Source organism: Cervus elaphus, chromosome 5, assembly GCF_910594005.1.
Source record: "Cervus elaphus chromosome 5, mCerEla1.1, whole genome shotgun sequence".
Lineage (NCBI taxonomy): Eukaryota > Metazoa > Chordata > Mammalia > Artiodactyla > Cervidae > Cervus > Cervus elaphus.
In genome coordinates, this window is record NC_057819.1 from 113,012,470 (window position 1) to 113,033,461 (window position 20,992).

A 20,992-nucleotide genomic window follows, 5' to 3' on the forward strand; every position below is an offset into this window, starting at 1 on the left:
TTCTCCAGGCAAGAACACTGGAGTGGGTTGCCATTTCCTTCTCCAATGTGTGAAAGTGAAAAGTGAAAGTGAAGTCGCTCAGTCGTGTCCGACTCTTAGCCACCCCATGGACCACAGCCCACCAGGCTCCTCCATCCATGCGATTTTCCAGGCAAGAGCACTGGAGTGGGATGTCATTGCCTTCTCTGATGTTTTTCCTAAATTTTGTCAATTGTAGAAAAATAAAACGTTAAGTTTCAAAATTTTCTTGAAACCTGCCTTGGACTTCTGAAGTGATTAATGCTAATTTTGTGTTCTTATTTTATTAAAGTTTAAGACCCTCAAATAATTAAAGTGGAATAGAGGAGCTGATACAATATAGTGTACTGAGTTAGTAATAAACAGCGAGCTTATAAGTTTCTCCAGGTTCTTATAAACCTCTGCAGTGGCTGCTTCTTATTTCTTTTGCAGTTAAATCGTTCTATGCAGATCCTGAATTGTAGCAGAAATACTCTACTTAGAGGTAAGAAGAAGAACAAGCTGCGCTTCCAGCCCCCCGCCAATTTCTTACTAACATGGGGAAGTCCCTTCCCCCATGATTTGCATATTACAAAATGTGTTGTTCACGTATTATCATCTGTCTTTTTTTCAGTTTTTTAGTTGATTTACAATGTTGAGTTAATTTCTGCTATACAGCAATGTGATTCAGTTATACATATATGCACATTCTTTTTTCATATTCTTTTCAATTATGGTTTATCATAGGATATTGAATAGGGTTTCCTGTGTGTACAGTAGGACCTTGTTGTTTATTCATTCTCTATACATAATAATTTGCATCTGCTAAACTCAAACTCCCAATCCATCCCTCTCCAGCCTGCCTCTCCCCCTTGGCAACCACAAGTCTATTCTCTACGTCTGAGTCTGTTTCTGTTTCGTGTGTAGTCTACCTATCTTTAATGAAAACTGTCCCACTAGAAGGACAATGTTTTTGGTCAATAACCTTGGTGTTGCTTGATGTTGTCTCTCTGCATGGCCTTGGCTTCACTGTACTTGAGGTAGAATCTGAGCCTGTTCCTGTGTCTTCGAACATCCCAGTCATCAATAAACATCCCTTAAAACTTCTGTTAAAGTAGAAACAATTCCACACTGAATAAAGTCCTCAAATGACATATTTAGGAAACACAGATGTCGAGCTGATAGCTATTATTGGCCAGTGTGGGGCCATGAGGGTGATGAGATCTGCATTTTTAGGTTTCATGGTTGTTACTTTTCTTCAAAATGATCCCAATTATATGTAATATGTTGAGTGAGAGACTTGAAAGTATATTACAAAATCTTTCAGGCTGAAAGGATGATGCCCAATAAATTAGATTTTGTAAAATAAGTGAAGTTTTAAAAGCGAAGTTCTGTAAGTTAAAGACACAAAGGGAACAAAACATCAGGTGAAGGATAAAGTTTCTCTGCAAAAGTTCCCCCTCAACAGACTAGTGGCTGCTAGTGAGAATACAGTAAAAGAATCAGGGTCCAGGGGCCATTCTCCCTCTTCTCTTGAACCAGGTGTTTAGTTCTGGGTGCTGTATTTTAGGATACTATTTAACTGCAAATATGTCCATTATGTCAATAACACATGATCCAGATAATGAAGAGTGAATGAATGAAACAATGTCAGGTGAGGCTAAAGAAACTGGATTTTTTGTTTAGAAAAAAGAGAAGATACACAGCCTATAAAAAAACTGCTGCCAAAGCCTGGTGAGCCAGGATCAAATTGCTGGAAGTTACACAGGGAGACAAGTCTGGCTCAACATTAGGAAAACTTTTCCAACATTACATCTGTCCTTAAATTGGATGACCTGCTTTACCAAGGCAGGAACTTCCAAGTTCTGGGCACTTTCAGCTGGAGGCTAGAGGCCTAGAATCATCTTTCAGGAAGAATTTCTGTTCTGGGTTTGAGGTTGAAATAAAAGTCACTATCCAACTCTTTAAAACTGTGTGATTTTTTTTTTTAATTGAAGCATAGTTAATTTACTATGTTGTGTGAGATTCTAGCATACACCAAAGTGGTTTGTGCTCAGTTGCTCAGTCATGTCTGACTGTGACCCCGTGGACTGTAGGCTGCCAGGCTCCTCTGTCCATGGAATTTTCCAGGCAAGAATACTGGGGTGGGTTGCCATTTCCTCCTCCAGGGGATCTTCCTGACCCAGGGATCGAACCCGTGTGTCCTGCATTGTCAGGCAGATTCTTTACCATTGAGCCACCTGGGAAGCCCCATGCTATGATTGTGATAGAAATCACAAGCATTTAATATTGGATCTTTACGGAAACTATTAGATGTGGAACACCCAATGGGGAAAGCAAAATGACCTCATTTTGAAATGGTGCAACAGAGTTCTTGATAAAAACATGGAGATTTAACAATCTGACCTTTCGATCTTAGGCAAACTAAGAAAACATTATTTGAAGTAATGTATTTCACAGATAGCTGTCAGCAACAAGTAAAGCTAAAAGTGATATGTCTCTGAAGATGAGGATGCCAGACTTAATTGACAGAAATTGTGAGAGTATGAAAACCTCTTTCCACAAGGTCAATGAGTTCCAGGTACTAATAATCTCAGTTATGTATTGTATCTATAGATTGTTTTCAAGGATAAGAGGGAAGGCTTAGACTATGATTACATCTCTCAAAACATGTATCAGATCTTTACAAAGTTCTTTGCAGAAGATCTCCTCACCATCTTATTATAAAATTTTTAGAATGGCTCTTGCTTATAATGCATATCATCTAAACTTTTTGTGCATAAAAATTTAGTTTTAATGAAAATATTTGCCTCACCTGTTTCATCCTCCACCTTTGCAGCCAGGGTAAGATTATGAAGCCCACTTCAAGATGCCACACTTGACTTTACCAGGAAACATCTCCTATCCTACTTTGAAAGCTGGTCTTCCCCTTGTTTTGCCCACTATCAGAAATCCAGCTTCAGTTTTAACGGCCAAAGGGGCATTTAGTATCCTGTCTTCTTTCTGAACTCAGGCTGAGGGCCACCTCTGTTAGCACTTCCTGTCTCCAGTTTTGACAATTTCCTCCTGTTGAGGCAGATGGAGGAGCGTTCTGGGAATTTTAAACCCTGCTTATTTACTTTAGTTGGGAGAAAGGTAGTTTTGGAAAAATGGAAATACACATAGTCCTCTTTTGGGTACTTTTTACAGAATAAGGCTACATCGTGAGTTGAATATATGAAATGGTAAACGTTCATTTATGTATGGATGTGAGAGTTGGACCATAAAGAAAGCTGAGCACTGAAGACCCAGAGGGACTGGGTAGAGAGGGAGGTGGGAGGGGGGATCGGGATGGGGAATACATGTAAGTCCATGGCTGATTCATGTCAATGTATGACAAAACCCACTACAATATTGTAAAGTAATTAGCCTCCAACTAATAAAAATAAATAAAAAAAAAAAAGAAAGCTGAGCACTGAAGAATTGATGCTTTTGAACTGGGTGTTGGAGAAGACTCTTGAGAGTCCCTTGGACTGAAAGGAGATCCAACCAGTCAATCCTAAAGGAAATCAGTCCTGAATATTCATTGAAAGGACTGATGCTGAAGTTGAAACTCCAATATTTTGGCCCCCTGATGTGAAGAGCTGACTCATTGGAAAAGATTGAAAGGCAAAAGAAGAAGCGGGCAGCAGAGGATGAGATGGTTAGATAGCATCACTTACTCAATGGACATGAATTTGAGCAAACTCCGGGACATAGTGAAGGACAGGTGAGCCTGGTGTGCTGCAGTCCATGGGGTTGCAGAGTCAGACATGATTTAATGACTGAACAGCAACAACAAAGTATTTATACCTATAACAAATGCTTCAGTTCAGTTCAGTCGCTCAGTCGTGTCCCACTCTTTGCGACCCCATGAATTGCAGCACGCCAGGCCTCCCTGTCCATCACAAACTCCCGGAGTTTAGGAAATGCAAATTCCTTTTCTTTTATGAATTCATCTTCTTCCCCTTTTTTGGTTGGCTCAAAAAGTTGTTATGCCTTCACAACACTGTTAATTGGCTAAACCCCACTATAAAATAAAAAAAGTTGTTATGCTGCCATCACTTATAAAAACACCTAGCTTTTATAATTATAGACTTATTAGTTCATTGTAATGCTTTTGCATCATCAGAGGAAGCACATACAGTTGCACGTTTTCTAAGTTACTCTTAAATACAAAAGCAGTGCCTACTCCATAGACTCAGTAAAGCCATTAACAGATGTATTAAGAAAGATTGCACATTCTTCTTCCTCTGCCCACTAGTTCCTCATCAGACCCCACTAGGTAATCACAGCTAACCTTTTGGTGCAAGCACAGTTTTCTACGCTCATACAAACACATAAAAATACATAAGGGTTAATCTCTCTTCTCTCCCTTCTATATATATTACACAAATGTATTATGTATACTGACTGAGCATTTGTTTTTTATACTTAACAGAATATTATAGATTATTCCAGGTTACCACGTGGCTTCCTAGGTGGAAAAGTGAAAGTGAAAGTCACTCAGTGGTGTTGACTACAGTCTATGGAATTTTCCAGGCCAGAATACTGTAGTGGGTAGCCTCTCCCTTCTCCAGGGGATCTGATCAACCCGGGGATTGAACCCAGGTCCCCCACATTGCAGGCAGATTCTTTACCAGCTGGGCTATCAAGGAAGATCCCAGGTGGTGCAGTGGTAAAGAATCTGCCAGCCAGTGCAGGAGACATAAGAGACACAGGTTTAGTCCCTGGGTTGGGAAGATCCCCTGGAGAAGGGAATGGCAACCCACTCCAGTATTCTTGCCTGGAGAATCCAGTGAACAGAGGAGCCTAGGGCTATGTTTCATAGGGTCCCAAAATGTCAGACGTGACTGAAGTGACTTAATACTCACACACAGGTTAGTACACAGAAATTTAATGCATTCTTAACATTTTATTTTTTATTGAAGCATAGTTGATTTACAATAATGTATTAACTTCTGCTGCACAGAAAAGTGATTCAGTTATATGTGTATATATATGTATGTATTCTTTGCGATTATGATTTATCATAATAAATAGTGTTTTTGCTATACAGTCAGCAAAAACAAGACCAGGAGCTGATTGTGGCTCAGATCATGAACTCCTTATTGCCAAATTCAGACTTAAATTGAAGAAAGTAGCGAAAACCACTGGACAACTCAGATATGACCTAAATCAAATCCCTTATGATTACACAGTGGAAGTGATAAACAGATTCAAGGGATTAGACCTGATAGAGTCCCTGAAGAGCTATGGATGGAGGTTCGTGACATTGTACAGGAGGCAATGATCAAGACCATCCCCAAGAAAAAGAAATGTGAAAAGGCAAAATGGTTGTCTGAGGAGGCCTTAAAAATAAGTGAGAAAAGAAGAGAAGCTAAAGGTAAAGGAGAAAAGGAAAGATATACTCATCTGAATGGAGAGTTCCAAAGAATAGCAAGAAGATATAAGAAAGCCTTCCTCAGTGATCAATGCAAAGAAATAGAAGAAAACAATAGAATAGGAAAGACTAGAGATCTCTTCCAGAAAATTAAAGATACCAAGGGAAATTTTCATGCAAAGATCTTGGGCACAATAAAGGACAGACCTAACAGAAGCAGAAGATATTAAGAAGAGGTGGCAAGAATACACATAAGGGCTATGCAAAAAAGATCTTCATGACCCAGATAACCACAATGGTGTGATCACTCACCTAGAACTAGATATGCTGGAGTCTGAAGTTAGGTGGGCCTTAGGAAGCATCACTACTAACAAAGCTAGTGGAGGTGATGAAATTCCAGCTGAGCCATTTCAAGTCCTAAGAGTGCTGCACTCAATATGCCAGCAAATTGGGAAAACTCAGCAGTGGTCACAGGACTGGAAAAATCAGTTTTCATTCCAATCCCAAAGAAAGGCAATGCCAAAGAATGTTCAAACTACCACACAATTGCACTCATCTCACACGCTAGCAAAGTAATGCTCAAAATTCTCCAAGCCAGGCTTCAACAGTACTTTTCCAGTCCTGTGGCCACTGCTGAGTTTTCAAAATATGCTGGCATACGGAGTGCAGCACTTTCACAGCATCATCTTTCAGGATTTGAAATAGCTCAACTGGAATTCCATCACTTCCACTAGCTTTGTTCATAGTGATGCTTCCTAAGGCCCACTTGACTTCACATTCCAGGATGTCTGGCTCTAGGTGAGTGATCACACCATCGTGATTATCTGGGTCATGAAGATCTTTTTTGTACAGTTCTTCTGTGTATTCTTGCCACCTCTTGTTAATATCTTCTGCTTCTGTTAGATCCCTACCATTTCTGTCCTTTATGGAGCCCATCTTTGCATGAAATGTTCCCTTGGTATCTCTAATTTTCTTGAAGAGATCTCTGGTCTTTCCCATTCTATTGTTTTCCTCTGTTTCTTTGCATTGATCACTGAGGAAGGCTTTCTTATCTCTCCTTGCAATTCTTTGGAACTCTCCATTCAAATGGGTATATCTTTTCTTTTCCCCTTTGCCTTTTACGTCTCTTCTTTTCATAGCTATTTGTAAGGCCTCCTCAGACAACCATTTTTCCTTTTTGCATTTCTTTTTCTTGGGGATGGTCTTGATCATTGCCTCCTGTACAGTGTCATGAACCTCCATCCATAGTTCTTCAGGCACTCTGTCTATCGTATCTAATCCCTTGAATCTGTTTGTCACTTCCACTGTCACTTCCATAATCGTGAGGGATTTGATTTAGGTCATACTTGAATGGTCTAGTGGTTTTCCCTACTTTCTTCAATTTAAGTCTGAATTTGGCGTTAAGGGGTTCATGATCTGAGCCACAGTTAGCACCCAGTCTTGTTTTTGCTGACTGGATAGAGCTTCTCCATCTGTGGCTGCAAAGAATATAATCAATCTGATTTTGGTATTGATCATCTGGTGATGTCCATGTGCAGAGTCTTCTCTTGTGTTGTTGGAAGAGGGTGTTTTCTATGACCAGTGTGTTCTCTTGGCAAAACTCTGTTAGCCTTTGCCCTGCTTCATTCTGTAATCCAAGGCCAAATTTGCCTGTTACTCCAGGTATTTCTTGACTTTCTACCTTTGCTTTCCAGTCCCCTATAATGAAAAGGACATCTTTTTTGGGTTTCTGCAAGGCTTCAACAGTACGTTAACAATGAACTTCCAGATGTTCAAGCTGGATTTAGAAAAGACAGAGGAACCAGAGATCAAATCGCCAACATCTGTTGGATCATAGAAAAAGCATGAGAGTTCCAGAAACACATCTACTTCTGCTTCATTGACTACATCAAAACCTTTGACTGTGTGGGTCACAACAAACTGTGGAAAATTCTTCAAGAGATGGGAATACCAGACCACCTGACCTGTCTCCTGAGAAATCTGTATGCAGGTCAAGAAGCAACAATTAGAACTGGACGTGGAACAACGAACTAGTTCCAGATTGGGAAACGAGTATGTCAAGGCTGGATATTGTCATCCTGCTTATTTAACTTATATGCAGAGTACATCATGTGAAATGCAGGGCTGGATGAACCACAAGTTGGAATCAAGATTGCTGGGAGAAATATCAATAAACTAAGATATGCAGATGCCACCATCCTTATGGCAGAAAGCAAAGAGGAACTGAAGAGCCTCTTGATGAAAGTGAAAGAGGAGAGGGAAAAAGTTGGCTTAAAAGTCAACATTCAAAAACTAAGATCATGGCATCTGGTCCCATCACTTCATGGCAAATAGATGGGGAAACAATGGAAATGGTGACAGACTTTCTTGTCTTGGACTCCAAAATCACTGCCGATGGTGACTGCAGCCATGAAATTAAAAGATGCTTGCTCCTTGGAGGAAAAGCTACAACCAACCTAGACAGCATATTAAAAAGCAGAGACATTACTTTGCCGACAAAGATGCATCTAGTCAAAGCTAGGGCTTTTCCAGTAGTCATGTATGGATGTGAGAGTTGGAGCATAAAGAAAGCTGAGCACTGAAGAATTGATGTTTTGAACTGTGGTGTTGGAGAAGACTCTCAAGAGTCCCTTGGACTGCAAGGAGATCAAATTAGTCAATCCTAAAGGAAATCAGTCCTGAATATTCATTGGAAGGACTGATACTGAAGCTGAAGCTCCAATTCTTTGGCCACCTGATGCGAAGAACTGACTAATTGGAAAAGATCCTGATGCTGGGAAAGATTGAAGGCAGGAGGAAAAGGGGACGACAGAGGATGAGATGGTTGGATGGTATAACCAACTCGATGGACATGAGTTTAAGCAAATTCTGGAAGTTGGTGATGGACAAGGAGGCCTGGCATGCTGCAGTATGTGGAGCTGCAAAGAGTCAGACACGACTGAGTGACTGAACTGAACTGAATTATGGTTTATCACAGGATATTGAATATAGCTCCCTGTTTTGTACTGCAGGACCTTGTTTATCCACTCTATATATAATAGTTTGCATCTGCTAACCCCACACCCCACTTGACCCCTCTCCTCCCCTCCCCTTTGGCAACCACAAATCTGTTCTGTATGTCTGTGAGTGTATTTGTTTAATGCATTCTTATTAATGTCTACATTATATTCCATTGTCTGTATGCACATAGTTTATTTTTTACTGATGGTCATTCAGGCGGTTTCCATGCTTTTACTTTATTAGAAAATAATGTAACAAACATCCTTGCACATACCAGATCTCTGGGTCTAAGCATATTAAAGAATCTGACAGATCTTAATTGTCACATTATGAGGAATGGTCAGTCTCTGAGAGAACTCTTCTCCCTATCATTCCGATGAATTAGCTTTCCAAAGGAAGTGGCCATGTTCTCTTAATTTCTTAGGATATCCACATCATAACTCTTTATTATAACATATTATAACATTTTACACTTGACTGTTGCAGTTTCCTTAAACCAGTTTCCGATCTTTGGATAAGTTTTGTGGTGGGTAGACTGGAATCCATTGGAAAAGACCCTGAGGCTGAGAAAGATTAAGGGCAGGAGGAGAAAGGGACAACAGAAGATGAGATGGTTGGATGGCATCATCGATTCAGTGGATATGAACTTGGGAAAACTCCCAGAGATGGTGAGGGACAGGGAAGCCTGGTGTGCTGCAGTCCACAGGGTTTCAAAGAGTTGGACATGATTTGGTGACTGAACAGCAACAATAGGCTGGAATCCGGTACCTGTCTTTGAAATGTCAAACAATAACATATGAACACCCTGTCCTTAGTATTTTATTCAGCCCTCTAAATAAATTTCACAATCCAAAATAATTCAATAATAATTTCAATTATTTAAATTTTTAAAGTTGAATGAACTTATAACACATCTTATTGCATCTCAGAAGTTGGCACTTATGAACCAGACCTTTCTGTATCTGTAAACCATCATTTAGTACAAATGCAGCATCTCAATGCATGCCAGGGAAACCCAGAATGAGGGTTTCACCTAAAGATAATCTTCAGAGTAGCCACATATTTTTGCCCTGACATGAGGCTAATACTAACCATAAACATAGGTCCCCAGGTAGTACAGGACTGGAAGACTGGACCTGGGATGACTCATGGAGAGAGGCTTTCTTGATGAGACCATGATGGCCCAAAAGATGGGAGGCCACATATAAGCTGGTTTCCAAGTCTGTCCTTCTGTCTTTAATCAGGCTGAATCAGCAAGTTCACATTTCATAACTTTTCAGCAGAGAAGAAACATCCAAGTTTTAACTTGCTGTAATGCTTTGATGGGAAACACATGTTTGACTTGAGACAATGTTGCTCTTTTTCTCTGAATAGTGGTTGAGGCTTAGGTACTAACTTCATTCTCTGGTTACAGGGTGCTTTTAGGTTCATTTTTATTTTTTATTCAATGTGCCTACAAGAAAAAAGCTACATTATTTGATTGTTTTTATTATTAAGATACCATACGCTCATTCAGCTCCTATTGACTTTATATTTGAAGGTACAATTTACATGAATTACATTCAAGTTTACCCTATTGTAATATTTCATTTGAGTTTTTGTGCCAAGTTCCATGTTCTTTTCTTGAAGACTGGCTTGTGGGATTGATGATCTAATTTGTGATCTGGTCCTATTAAATTCCTTGAGTGGGAAAGTCCTTATAGAACCTGGCTTTGTCCTTTGCCTGTTTCTTCCTGAGACTGGCCAAATAAACCCTCTACCCTACTTTAACAGGCTTCATTTTCCCAGCAAGGCAAGACAGAGCTCTGAGGACCACTGATGGGGTAAAAGACTTCAGCCATGGAGAGCAGGGGAAAAGGAAACACCAGCTTGGCTATGTGACAATATTTGGTTAGAGATGTGGCTAGATTTGACAAGGGAGCAAATGTCTGAGCATCTCTTCTCTTTGGGACTTTGAAGGTTTTCAGAAATTTGGCACCGTATCACACATCCCATCTTCTTTCCTAAGATTTTTAGGTTGACCATTCTCCTAAGTGTCCTGCAAACATGAATTGTCAGATTCCTGTGGCTCTTCTGGTGGATACTGTGGAGTCAAGCCCTTTAGTAGTAACACCCTGTATTGTCTGCTGTTTTCTTTGTGCTTTTAGCTTTCCTTTCCATCTAAAATGTAAACTTTTTGAAGTAAGAGACATATTTTTTGTTTCTTTTTATCTCATGAAATCCCCAGTTCAGTGATGGACAAAAAGAAACTATATATTAAGAATTTGAAAAAGAATAGATATATGTGTATGTATAACTGAATCACTTTGTTGTATACCTGAAACTAACACAACATTGTCAATCAACTATAATATAAAACAGCCCCAGGTGGCTCAGTGGTAAAGAATCCTCCTGTCAAGCAGGAGACTTGGGTTCGATCCCTGGGTTGGGAAGATCTCCTGGAGGATGAAAGGGCAACCCACTCCAGTATTCTTGCCTGGATGATCCCATGGACAGAGGAGCCTGGTGGGCTACAGTCCATGGGGTCGCAAAAGAGTTGGAAAGGGCTTAGTGACTAAACAACAACATACTCTAATATAAAATGAAACTCAAAAATAAAAGCAGAAAAAAGAAATTAGACAGTAATTAATTATAGATTGATTATTCAAATAATCTCATCCTTCTTTGGGCTGAACTGTTAACTGCAGTTGTAGAGACCCTGAGGTCTAATCAACTATCAATGTGTTCTAATGTGATGTTGTTAAAATTTCTCACATACAAAATGGCTATAATTTTGATTCTCATGAAGAAGATACTATATAAATAATGTATAATACATATATTATTATTCATGATGATAATGCAGCTAGGTCATAACTGGTAGCTTCATTTCTAGGTTAAAGTATTGCATTTCTTAAAAAAATTCAGGAATAATTTAGTTAAGTTGCAAAAGTAAGTTTATTGAAGCACAGAAACAATTAAAGCAAAGCTGTCTTTCAACTTTTTCAAGAGCATTCTACTAAGAAAAGAAGAGGATGCAGAAAAATTAGTTCGTCTTCTATTTCTGGATAGATACTTTTCCCTGAAGTGATCCTGAAAGATGGCTAGATTGATGCAGTTTCTTCATTGGTGTCCTTTAGAGTTTTTTTTTTTTTTTTTTTCCTCTGAAAGACACTCTTGTTGATCTGGAAATTGCTTATTTCAGTTTCACCTCAGAAACATTGCTGACTTGAGATGAGATGACTTTGCCATCCACCACCTCTTCTATGATGGTCTTAGTCACTCTACTCTTGCTTGGGTCTGAAAATCGCAGAATCACAATGTCAGTCTCACAGAAACTCACAGAAACATAGATCAAGATAAATCCAAATGTATTCACTGAGTATGTTCTATCTGGGTAAGATGATGTGAACAACAGTACATACTTTCTGTTTGAGAAACAAAGCATGTCTTTATGTTTCCATTATAAAATAATCAGAAACATGAAAAAAATATCTACCTCTGCTTTGGACAGAAGTTCCAGATCTTGAGCCATCAGACATGGATGAATCCCTGGATCCCATGTTTCTGGATCCCGAACTTCTAAAATCAGATCCTCCAAAACCAGAACCACTGGAGAAAAAAAGAATTGTTTGTTTTTGCACTTTGCAAAGGCAGGAGAAACCCTCCACGCAGCGGACTCTTTCCCAAGATGGCAGCAGTCTTTTCATCGGACTGTGTCACTCTTGCATTATAAATACAAGTCTGGTCCCCACGCCCCTTTTTGTTATGCATAACATAAATACACCAAGGTCTGCATTTAGCATGTTCCTGACTTTCATTTACCCTCCTTCTCCATCAAGCAGGCGGCGGTAGGTCTCAATCTCCATCTCCAGGCGGGTCTTGATGTCCAGCAGCTGCTCATATTCTGCGTTCTGGCATTCGGTCTCACCCCGGATCTGGCAGATCTGCTCCTCCAGGCTGCTGATCTGCATCTGAATTTGCGACAGCTGCACCATGTAGTTGGCTTCCGTGTCAGCCAAGGTCCCTTCCAAGGAGCTTTTCTAAGAGAAAAGCAAATAAAAATTTCACCATGAAAACAAATCATTGGATGATTTTAAAAAAATACATTTTATAAGATACTAAGAGAAATGCACTTTCCATGAGTTACAACTTCTATGGCTCTCTCTGCTTCCTTAATTTTTCTTGCCATTATTTTTTAAACTAAATCTTTCTTGGAAATAGATATATTATCTTTAACTGGAATGTCTTATGCTTTTGACAACCATAATACAGTCCTTCCTAATCCTGCTTTTATGACATGCCAAGTGGGACATCTTGGCAAAGAAAGGAAACCAACTGCTCAACTTCCCCGTTGGAGAGTTTTGAGAAGTTCTTTGCACAAACCATGGCCAGTTGGGACTGCAGCTCAATTTCCAGGGCTTGCAGAGTGCGTTTCAGTTCTGTGATCTCATTCTTGGCGGAACTGGCTGCCCCGGCATCAGTAGAGATCTGCGCTTGCAGTGAGGCACTCTAAATACAAATAAAATGCAGTTGTTGCAGGCTGGTGCAATGACAGGAAGTGGCTCACACGTGGCCATGGACTCAGAGGCTCAGGGTGATGATCTACCTGCTTGTTGAACTGCTCCTCGGCCTCACGGCGGTTCTGCTCAGCCAGCTCCTCATACTGTGCCCTCATGTCATTCAGTAACTTAGTCAGATCCGTGCCTGGGGCAGCGTTCATTTCCACAGTCACGTCCCCTCCGGAGCTTCCTTGCATACTCTTCATTTCCTAGCACGAAGCAAAAAGGACCATAGTGATGGAAAGCAATGACCTCCCAGACTACTCTGGTGGTCCAGTGGTTAAGAATCCACCTGCCAGTGCAGGGGATGGGTGCCACAACCACTCAAGCCGGTGTGCCCTAGAGCCGGTGCTCTGCAACAAGAGAAGCCACCGCAATGAAGAGCAGCTCCTGATCGCCGCAACTAGAGAAATCAAGCAATGAAGACCCAGTGCAGCCAACGAAGAAAAGAGAAACTTAAAAGAAAAGCAATGATTTCCTAAGATGTGCATAAGCCAACAAAAAGTTGAAACTAGGACACGGAAAGGAAAAAAAAAAAAAAAAACCACCACCAAATTCACATATAATTTTCTCATGATTACTTTTTTTCCTCCTGGTTACAGAAGCTGAAAGTCCATCCAGATGGAATTTATTTTATTTTTATAGAATGGATGTGGGGGAACCTCTGTAGGCCAGCATTGTTGATTAATGTGGACCCCGTTCCTACCTCCTCGTGGTTCTTCTTCAGGTAGGCCAGCTCCTCAGTGAGGCTCTCAATCTGCATCTCCAGGTCAGAGCGAGTCATGGTCAGGTCATCCAAGACTTTCCGCAGGCCATTGATGTCAGCCTCCACGGTCTGCCGGAGATGCAGCTCGTTCTCATATCTGGAAGAGTACAGTACAGCCCATTTCAAAGAGTACAGTCGATTCTCATATATGCAAGAAAACGTTTTGTCCCCTGAGCAATTTGATCTATGAACGATAAGTTTTCTCTTAGGAGTTTTCCCCTTGTAAAGCAAAATCTGAACCGTACATTAACTCTATTGATATCTGATATTTTTGATAGCAAAAATTTCATCCTGAAATTGCCTTCGTTCTGCTCTTGTTTGTGGAATGAGGGTTTTGTAAAATGTACCCTTGGGATGTTTCTGAATTTAGGTCTTGATCCCCTAAAAGATTTCTTTAAAATTTAGAATAAACTAAGCCAAGGGATTGAATTTTATTTTTCCTACAATGTTTGTTTTCACGTCTTCACTTTTCTTACTTCAGTCTGAAGTCATCAGCAGCCAGTCTGGCATTATCAATTTGCAGAATGATCCCAGCATTTTCAATGGTGGCAGTAATGATCTAGAAAAGACAATAGTGAATAAATCATGGTTGCTATTTTTTTTAAACCTATGTCTACATGCCCGTCTGTGAGAGTAGATGTCTCCTGAGTGAACCTTTAAAAGTGAGTTAAAATTTGCTTAGTAATGACACCTGCATTGATGACCCTAATGTACTTAGACTACATCCTTCTGCAAAAATTAGCAGCCTGTACATTTGCTGGAATGAGCATGGAACATTGTTTCACAGAACACAATCCTCTACATAGTTTTGCTGTTTTGGAAGGTCAGTTATTCTATGAGCTTTTTCAGGAAATAAAAGAGTCTTTAAAAATATATTTCCCATACAACTACATCTAAACATTTTAGACTCCATCACATTCTCATACACTATTTGCACCAGGTTTTCGAGGAAGAAAAATAGGTATAAGGCTATTTAAGTCTAGTAGGAGGCTAAAGGACATCAACCTGCCAGAATTAATCATGATGAAAAATTAGAGAAAGCTAGTGTCGATTTATGGCCATCACTCTTAGGTTAATTAGCTACCTGGCATTGTGTAAATTCTATTTTTATGTAGAAATACTCAAATGTGAGATGCAAACAAAATTAATGTGTTTGGATGTCTTGTAATCCCGTTTTACACATACAACAAAACAAATATGTTTTCAAATAATTCTGTGACTTAAATTCATCATTCATGATCTGAATAAATGGGAAAGATACAGAAATAATAGAAACTCAGCATGGCTAGTGTCTCACCTGATTCCTGAGATCTTCAATGATTGGATAGTATTTGCTGTAATCTCTTCCAGCTCCACCATCCCCAGACCTGGGTCCAAATTTCTCATACCACTCCTTGATTTTGTTCTCTAGGTCAGCGTTGGCTTCTTCCAGGGCCCTGACTTTATCCAGGTAATTGGCCAGCCGGTCATTGAGGTTCTGCATGGTTTGCTTTTCACCTCCAGAGAAAAGCCCCCCGTCACCAAGGCTACCACCCAGGCCAGCACCCACGCCACCACCATAGCTGTAGAAACCTCCACGAGCGCCTCCGCTGTATCCCGCACTCCCGCCGAAGCCAGAACCCCCGCCAAAGCTAGAGCCCCCACCAAAGCTAGAGACCCCGCCAAAGCTAGAGCCCCCACCAAAGCCAATCCCAGAACTTGAAGCTCCTCCAAAACTGCCCCCTATGGAGGAGCTACCAAAGCCCCCTCCAAAGCCTCCGCTTGCGCCCCCACTCAGGCCACAGCTGCCGGCCCCTCCTCGGAAGCCCCGGGCAGAGCCTCCCCCGAGACCGTATCTGCTTCCGCTGCTGAAGCTGCTGCCACCAGCAGAAACCCTGACGGAGCTGCTGCCTCCAGCCCTGGAGGAGGACATGCGAGATGAGCAAGACATGGTGTTCCTGCGAAGGTCTGGCTTGTCCAGGTGAGTAGGAGAGGTGATCGTGAAGAACCTATTTGCAGGCTGCCTCTTGGGCCCTTATATACACACTTTTAGGGTGTTCCTTGGCTGTGTCATTTCTTAATCCCTGTAACACCTTTGCTAATCTGCAACTGCATACTTTTTCCCCCTCTGAACCCACTCTACTGGCTCATTCTCTGAAGCTAGGTCAGAGCCTCGGGGCCTCTACTAAATTAAGAAAAGAAATAAGGTGGAGCAAAGCAAAAAAAATTATTTTTCAGAATTACAGTTTTAATCTTTCAGAGGTTTGGTGACTGATAACTCTTTTCTGAAAGAGTAATTGTGTTAAATTTGCTTCATGATTTCCCAATTGCAGGGCATATCCCCAGATTAACAGGTGTAATGAAAATATACTTAATATGATGAGAATGGAAATTTCCCATCAAACTTATGACTTTGTTCATTTTATTCTCTTTAAGTTGAAATGAGCTTTAACATCAGCATTTCTTTCGGGTTTGCTTGTCCTTCTCTGATTGTTTCAATTGCCTATTTCTAAGGTTTTTGAATTTTGTGACTTTAGATGATTGTCTTCCTTTGTATAATATTTTGAGATCGAATTAGCTATTTCTACTGTTACTAAGAAACTCTGAAACAATAGTATTCCACATTTATATGTATGCATTATTAGATCTTAATGACATTTATTTGCTCAGAGAAAGTCTAAGAAAGATTGAGAAAGTGTTCAGGCAGATGGTTTTAGTATTAGATCAGAGTTAGCAGTGTGATGCTGTGCTGCAAAGATGCTTTTCTTTCTGACTGAACTGGAATATGAAATAATGATACTGGTGACTTAAAAAACAGTCACAACCTAGAAGCTGAGAGTTATGTTTTGTTCCCAGGCTTCAGGTCCTAAAACTAAAGCATGACTCTCTACTTCTAGGTTGTGACTATTTTTTTTAAGTCAACAACATCAACTTCCTTCTTTAGAATCAGATCTTAAGAAATGAAGAGATAATGTTGATTTTGTTGATAACTAGAGAAGAGGATCTGAATCACTCCTTTTAAAATTTATTTATTCATTCATTCATTTATTTTTGGCTGCACCATGAGGCACTCAGGATCTTAGTTCCCCAACCAGAGAGTGAACTGTGTCCCTTGCAGTGGATGCGCGGAATCTTAACCACTGGACTGCCAGGAAATTCCCTAAATTTACTTTATTTTTTATTTTATTTAAAAAAAATTTTATGTGATTCACTTCTGAGAACCAGTGTTAGGCTTGGAGTTGTTTTGCAGATACCCAAACCTGGAGTTTCCAGTCTACTCTCTGCTCAGGTTTTTTCTGTTTTTGTTTGAAAGATATTTAGAAAAGAGGATCTAGATCCACTTCTGATAACTAACGTTATGGTTGAGATCATATTTCATAGATACTGAAATCTAGAATCCTCCCCCGTTGTTCACTTTCTGCTTCCTGTTTTTCTGTCCCTTTGTTCTTTAGATTATTTCCATTTGCCTCTGCTAGTAGTTTCTCTGGTTTGAAAGGTTTTTTTTTTTTTTTTCTGTTTAGATATACTGCATGATTCTATTTATATGAGGTACCTGGTGTAGTCAAATTCAGAGACCAAAAATAGAATGGTTGTTGCCAGTGACTTGGGGAGGGGAAATCAGTTGTTTAATGGGTACAGGGTTTTAGTTTTGCAAAAGAAAGGAGTTCTGGAGTTTGGTCACATAATAATGTGAATGTATATAACATTCCTGAACTGTACACTGAAAAATCATTTAGATGGTAAATTTTACATTATGGGCATTTTGCAGCAATTTTTAAAAAGTGGGTTTTTTAGGAAGGTATAGATGCTTTCAAAAATATTTCTTGGCTTGCTGAGCTTTAGGCCCAAGTCGCTGACTTTTATTTACAACTTTCTTGCTTATCTTGGCAGTCTCTGTTAAACTGTGTGAGTTCTTGAATCTTTATATTCAATTGTTTGTTGTCCAGTGATTTCTTTCTTAGACTGCCTTTGATGGGGACATATTATTAAACAGGTGATTGTTCCTTTTACTGTGTAACTCTTTAGGTTCTTAGCTTTTAGGTTCTACTGTTTTTGCAGTAATGGTGTGTCACTGTTTTTACTTTTAGCGCATCAGTGCTTTGAGGATTCAAGGTGTTTCCTAAACTTTAAATCGTTAAACTGGGAGTAGTTCTCATTACACTGTTCTAAGGTAAGTTAAAAAATGCACCGCCCATTAAAGTACTTTGGTCACCTTGCCTAACCTTTCCCCAAAGCTATGAAACCAAAGAAGTCTAAACAGTAATGGGTAAATTATATGCAAATATTAGGGTTCTGGGAGGAACAGTCCCTTTCTTTTCCTTCCTTTTCAAATGATGAAATGTAATCTTTCCACTTTCATAAAGGCTGGCATTTGGCTAAAAAGTATACAGAAAGGCACAATACCTAAGTGGAAGAAACTTGGTGAAACTTAGAAATTTCAGATCCTGGGTAGAAAGAGCTTTAGGTGAGAAGAATGAGAAGAGACAAAGTTTAGCAGTATCTTTGGCCTCTGAATTTTTCCTGCGGTTTGTGGAGTTTTTCTATAGTTGTCATCTGAGTTGTAGCAGTTTCAGTTCGGAAACTTTATGTATCGTCTATTTTGGGATATTTAGATATTTGAGTCTTAACTGAGGAAGCTTGAGATGACTGAGGTATTCTTGTTTCTTATTCTTAGCTTTCTTCTTGATACGATTTTAAAAGCTGACATCTATCTCTTCTTTGTTTTTAAAATTCAGTTTAAAAATTCACTTATTCTGGAAATTCTCTGGCAGTTCAGTCTTTAGAACTCAGAGCTGTCACGCTGGGACCTGGGTTTGATCCCTGGTTAGGGAACTAAGATCCCGCAGGGGAAAAAAAAAAAATTAAGTGATTCTGAGATGCTTCTCTGATATTATTCTTTTATTCTTTATTCTATACTTTGGAAATGACTGCTGGGAAAGGCATTTAATAAGTAAATGGCCATTGTGTATGTGTGTGTGCTCAGTCGTGTCTGACTCTTTGCGACCCCAGGGACTGTAGCCTGCCAGGATCCTCTGTCTACGGAATTTTCCAGGCAAGAATACTGGGTCAGGTTGCCATTTCTTACTCCAGGGGATCTTCCTGACCCAGGGATCAAACCCATGTCTCCTGCATATCCTGTGTTGGCAGGTGGATTCTTTACCACGGAGTCACATGGGAAGCCCGGCCTCAAATTCTTTTCTTTTTTGAGATTTCATAGCTTCATTTTATTTTTTATTTATTTTTCAAATTCTTTACCTAATGAGGCAGTGGGTGAATAAATGTGGAGGTAAACCCATAGGAATTCCCCCTGTTTGGATTTCCTTAAATCCTTTTTCATGCTTTCTCTTTCTATGTGCTTTTCTTTTAAATAGTGACTCTATCCAACAGACTAATCTAGATTCCGTGAGTTACAAACTGTCTGGAATGTTGGCATTTCACGAATTAAAGAATTTTAATCACATATGTAAATAAAGTGTTCTTCCTGTTTGAAGTATTAGAATTCTTTAATAAACCTTAGTCTCTGTTGTTCTCAGACATCCCTGAATTTAATAATTTGTTTACTTAAAATAATGATTTGCCAAAGATTACACATTAGTTCTCGGCATTTCTTTCACCTGTAAAATGAAAGCTTTCAGAATTGGATGAGGTTCCAGTGAAACAGAACATTCAGGAATGCTGGCTTCAGTGCCTGGCATCCGGTAGTTTTTTTTAATATATAATTGTTTAAAAGCAATAGACTGAATCCTGGGTGTCCAGGCTCCCAGCTCAATGCTCTGCCTTCAGTTCCATGTATGTTTGATTACTTTGTAATTAGCAGTTCATTTATTTATGTATTTTTACCTGTGAAGGATCATATAAATGACACTTCACTGTAGCACCTGACTTTTGTAATAAGTGCAGAATGATTTGCCAATAGTAACCAGCAGCATTTTTTTTTTGTGAGATGGATTTGTATTTTAAAAGATTTCAGAGGAATAAGCTGCATGTTTTTAGATTAGGAGGAAAACTAAACACTAAAGAATATGGCCTGTTGCCCCTGATTAATCTTTTGAGTTAATAATAGAATGATCTCAGGGTATCTACCGTCTGTTCATTCCAGAGAATACTGAGATAAAAGCACAAGATCAGATTAGCTAAGGGAAGGAAGTGGACACCAGAGAATTTGTGGCGTGTTGGCAGAAATTTTGGTGGCAGATAGCCAGGGAAAGGGAAAAGCTCCAATTTGATGTGTGCACAGTCTCTCTGTAATACGTGACATACTGCGGAGAGTCACTAAGTATTCCTTGAAATGAATGAAATACAGCCTGGCCTGACTTGCTTTGTGAACACTTTGATCACTTTTGTCCCCTACTGTTTGTTCTGCCTTCTAAGCCTTTATTTCTCCATCTTCTGGGCTTGTGATTGTGTGTGTGTGTTGGAAGGGTTATTGGTGAGGAGAGGAGCTGTTTGTGGAGGGAGCAGCAAGGACATGCCAGAATGAGCCGGAGCCTCCCTTGTAGAGAATCATTTTTTAGGTTCGTGTCCTGGTGGTGGCCACTGTGAGCCCCACCAGGCTCAACTACTTGGAGGAAAAAAAAATTTTTTGCAACAAGAAGTATTCTGAGAGGTGGTTCTAGTTGGATCTGGCATCATCCCTAAATCGATTTCAACCCGGTGCTCTTGTCAGACACCAAAGAAGTTACAGATAGAGCAGAAATCCACCAATGCTGTGAGCGCTTATCTTCCTTCACACCTTCCTCTCCTTTCCCGAATTCTTTCCCTGTTATCTTTGCATTCTCTTGGTAGCTTCAGTTAAGTGTGTCTGCTTAAGGCCTTTGCTTCCCCACCTGCATCTGTTCGGTGACATTTTGCCAAATTTTGTTCTGAAAGAAAATGACTTAGCTTTGTACTTGTCATGTTTGAAGACTCTAGAATTCCTTTACACAGCTCAGTTCCCTAATTTTCCTGAAGATCATTGAGTCAGTTTATGGAGAGTTAGGAGAACAGACACGTGACTTTGTGTGTGCTAAGTTGCTTTAGTCATGTCCTATATGGACTGTAGCCCGCCAGGTTCCTCTGTTCATGGAGTTCTCCAGGCATGAACACTGGAGAGGGTTGCCATTTCCTTCGCCAGGGGATCTTCCCTGCCCAGGGAACCAGCCAGCTTCTCTTAGGTCTCCTGTATTGGTAGGTGTGTTCATTATCTCTAGCGCCACCTAGTGACTTAGCAGAGGTGGAGATTTAAGTAAGAATAGCCAGGAGAGATAAGAAAGCCTTCTTTAGTGATCAATGCAAAGAAATAGACGAAAACAACAAACATGAAAAACT

At 40.0% G+C, this 20,992-nt stretch overlaps 1 protein-coding gene and 1 long non-coding RNA gene across 2 annotated transcripts in view; one reads left to right on the forward strand and one right to left on the reverse strand.

Moving 5' to 3' along the window:
- The first annotated feature begins 447 nt into the window (after positions 1 to 447).
- The window catches only part of LOC122695017, a 29,454-nt gene continuing 8,909 nt past the window's right edge, over positions 448 to 20,992 (forward strand). The window contains exons 1-4 of the long non-coding RNA XR_006341298.1: positions 448 to 502; positions 15,117 to 15,155; positions 15,483 to 15,665; positions 17,773 to 17,855. This is a non-coding gene — a long non-coding RNA (uncharacterized LOC122695017). The remainder of the gene's footprint in view (positions 503 to 15,116; positions 15,156 to 15,482; positions 15,666 to 17,772; positions 17,856 to 20,992) is intronic.
- Positions 11,317 to 15,635, reverse strand: KRT24 (keratin 24). Its single transcript, XM_043904489.1, has 8 exons — positions 15,003 to 15,635; positions 14,182 to 14,264; positions 13,646 to 13,802; positions 12,987 to 13,148; positions 12,764 to 12,889; positions 12,203 to 12,420; positions 11,877 to 11,989; positions 11,317 to 11,677 (listed from the first exon to the last, which is right to left on the reverse strand). Exons 1-8 carry the CDS (start codon positions 15,633 to 15,635, stop codon positions 11,574 to 11,576), a joined length of 1,596 nt encoding a protein of 531 aa, XP_043760424.1. The 3' UTR covers positions 11,317 to 11,573.

Coding starts and splice junctions, on each gene's coding strand:
- KRT24 (XM_043904489.1), bottom strand. CDS start 15,635: ATGTCTTGCTCATCTCGCATGTCCTCCTCCAGGGCTGGAGGCAGCAGC. Junction 12,421..12,763: donor TGCAGTCCCAACTGGCCATG/GTTTGTGCAAAG, acceptor CTTTTCTCTTAG/AAAAGCTCCTTGGAAGGGAC. Junction 11,990..12,202: donor CTGCTTGATGGAGAAGGAGG/GTAAATGAAAGT, acceptor TTTTTTCTCCAG/TGGTTCTGGTTTTGGAGGAT.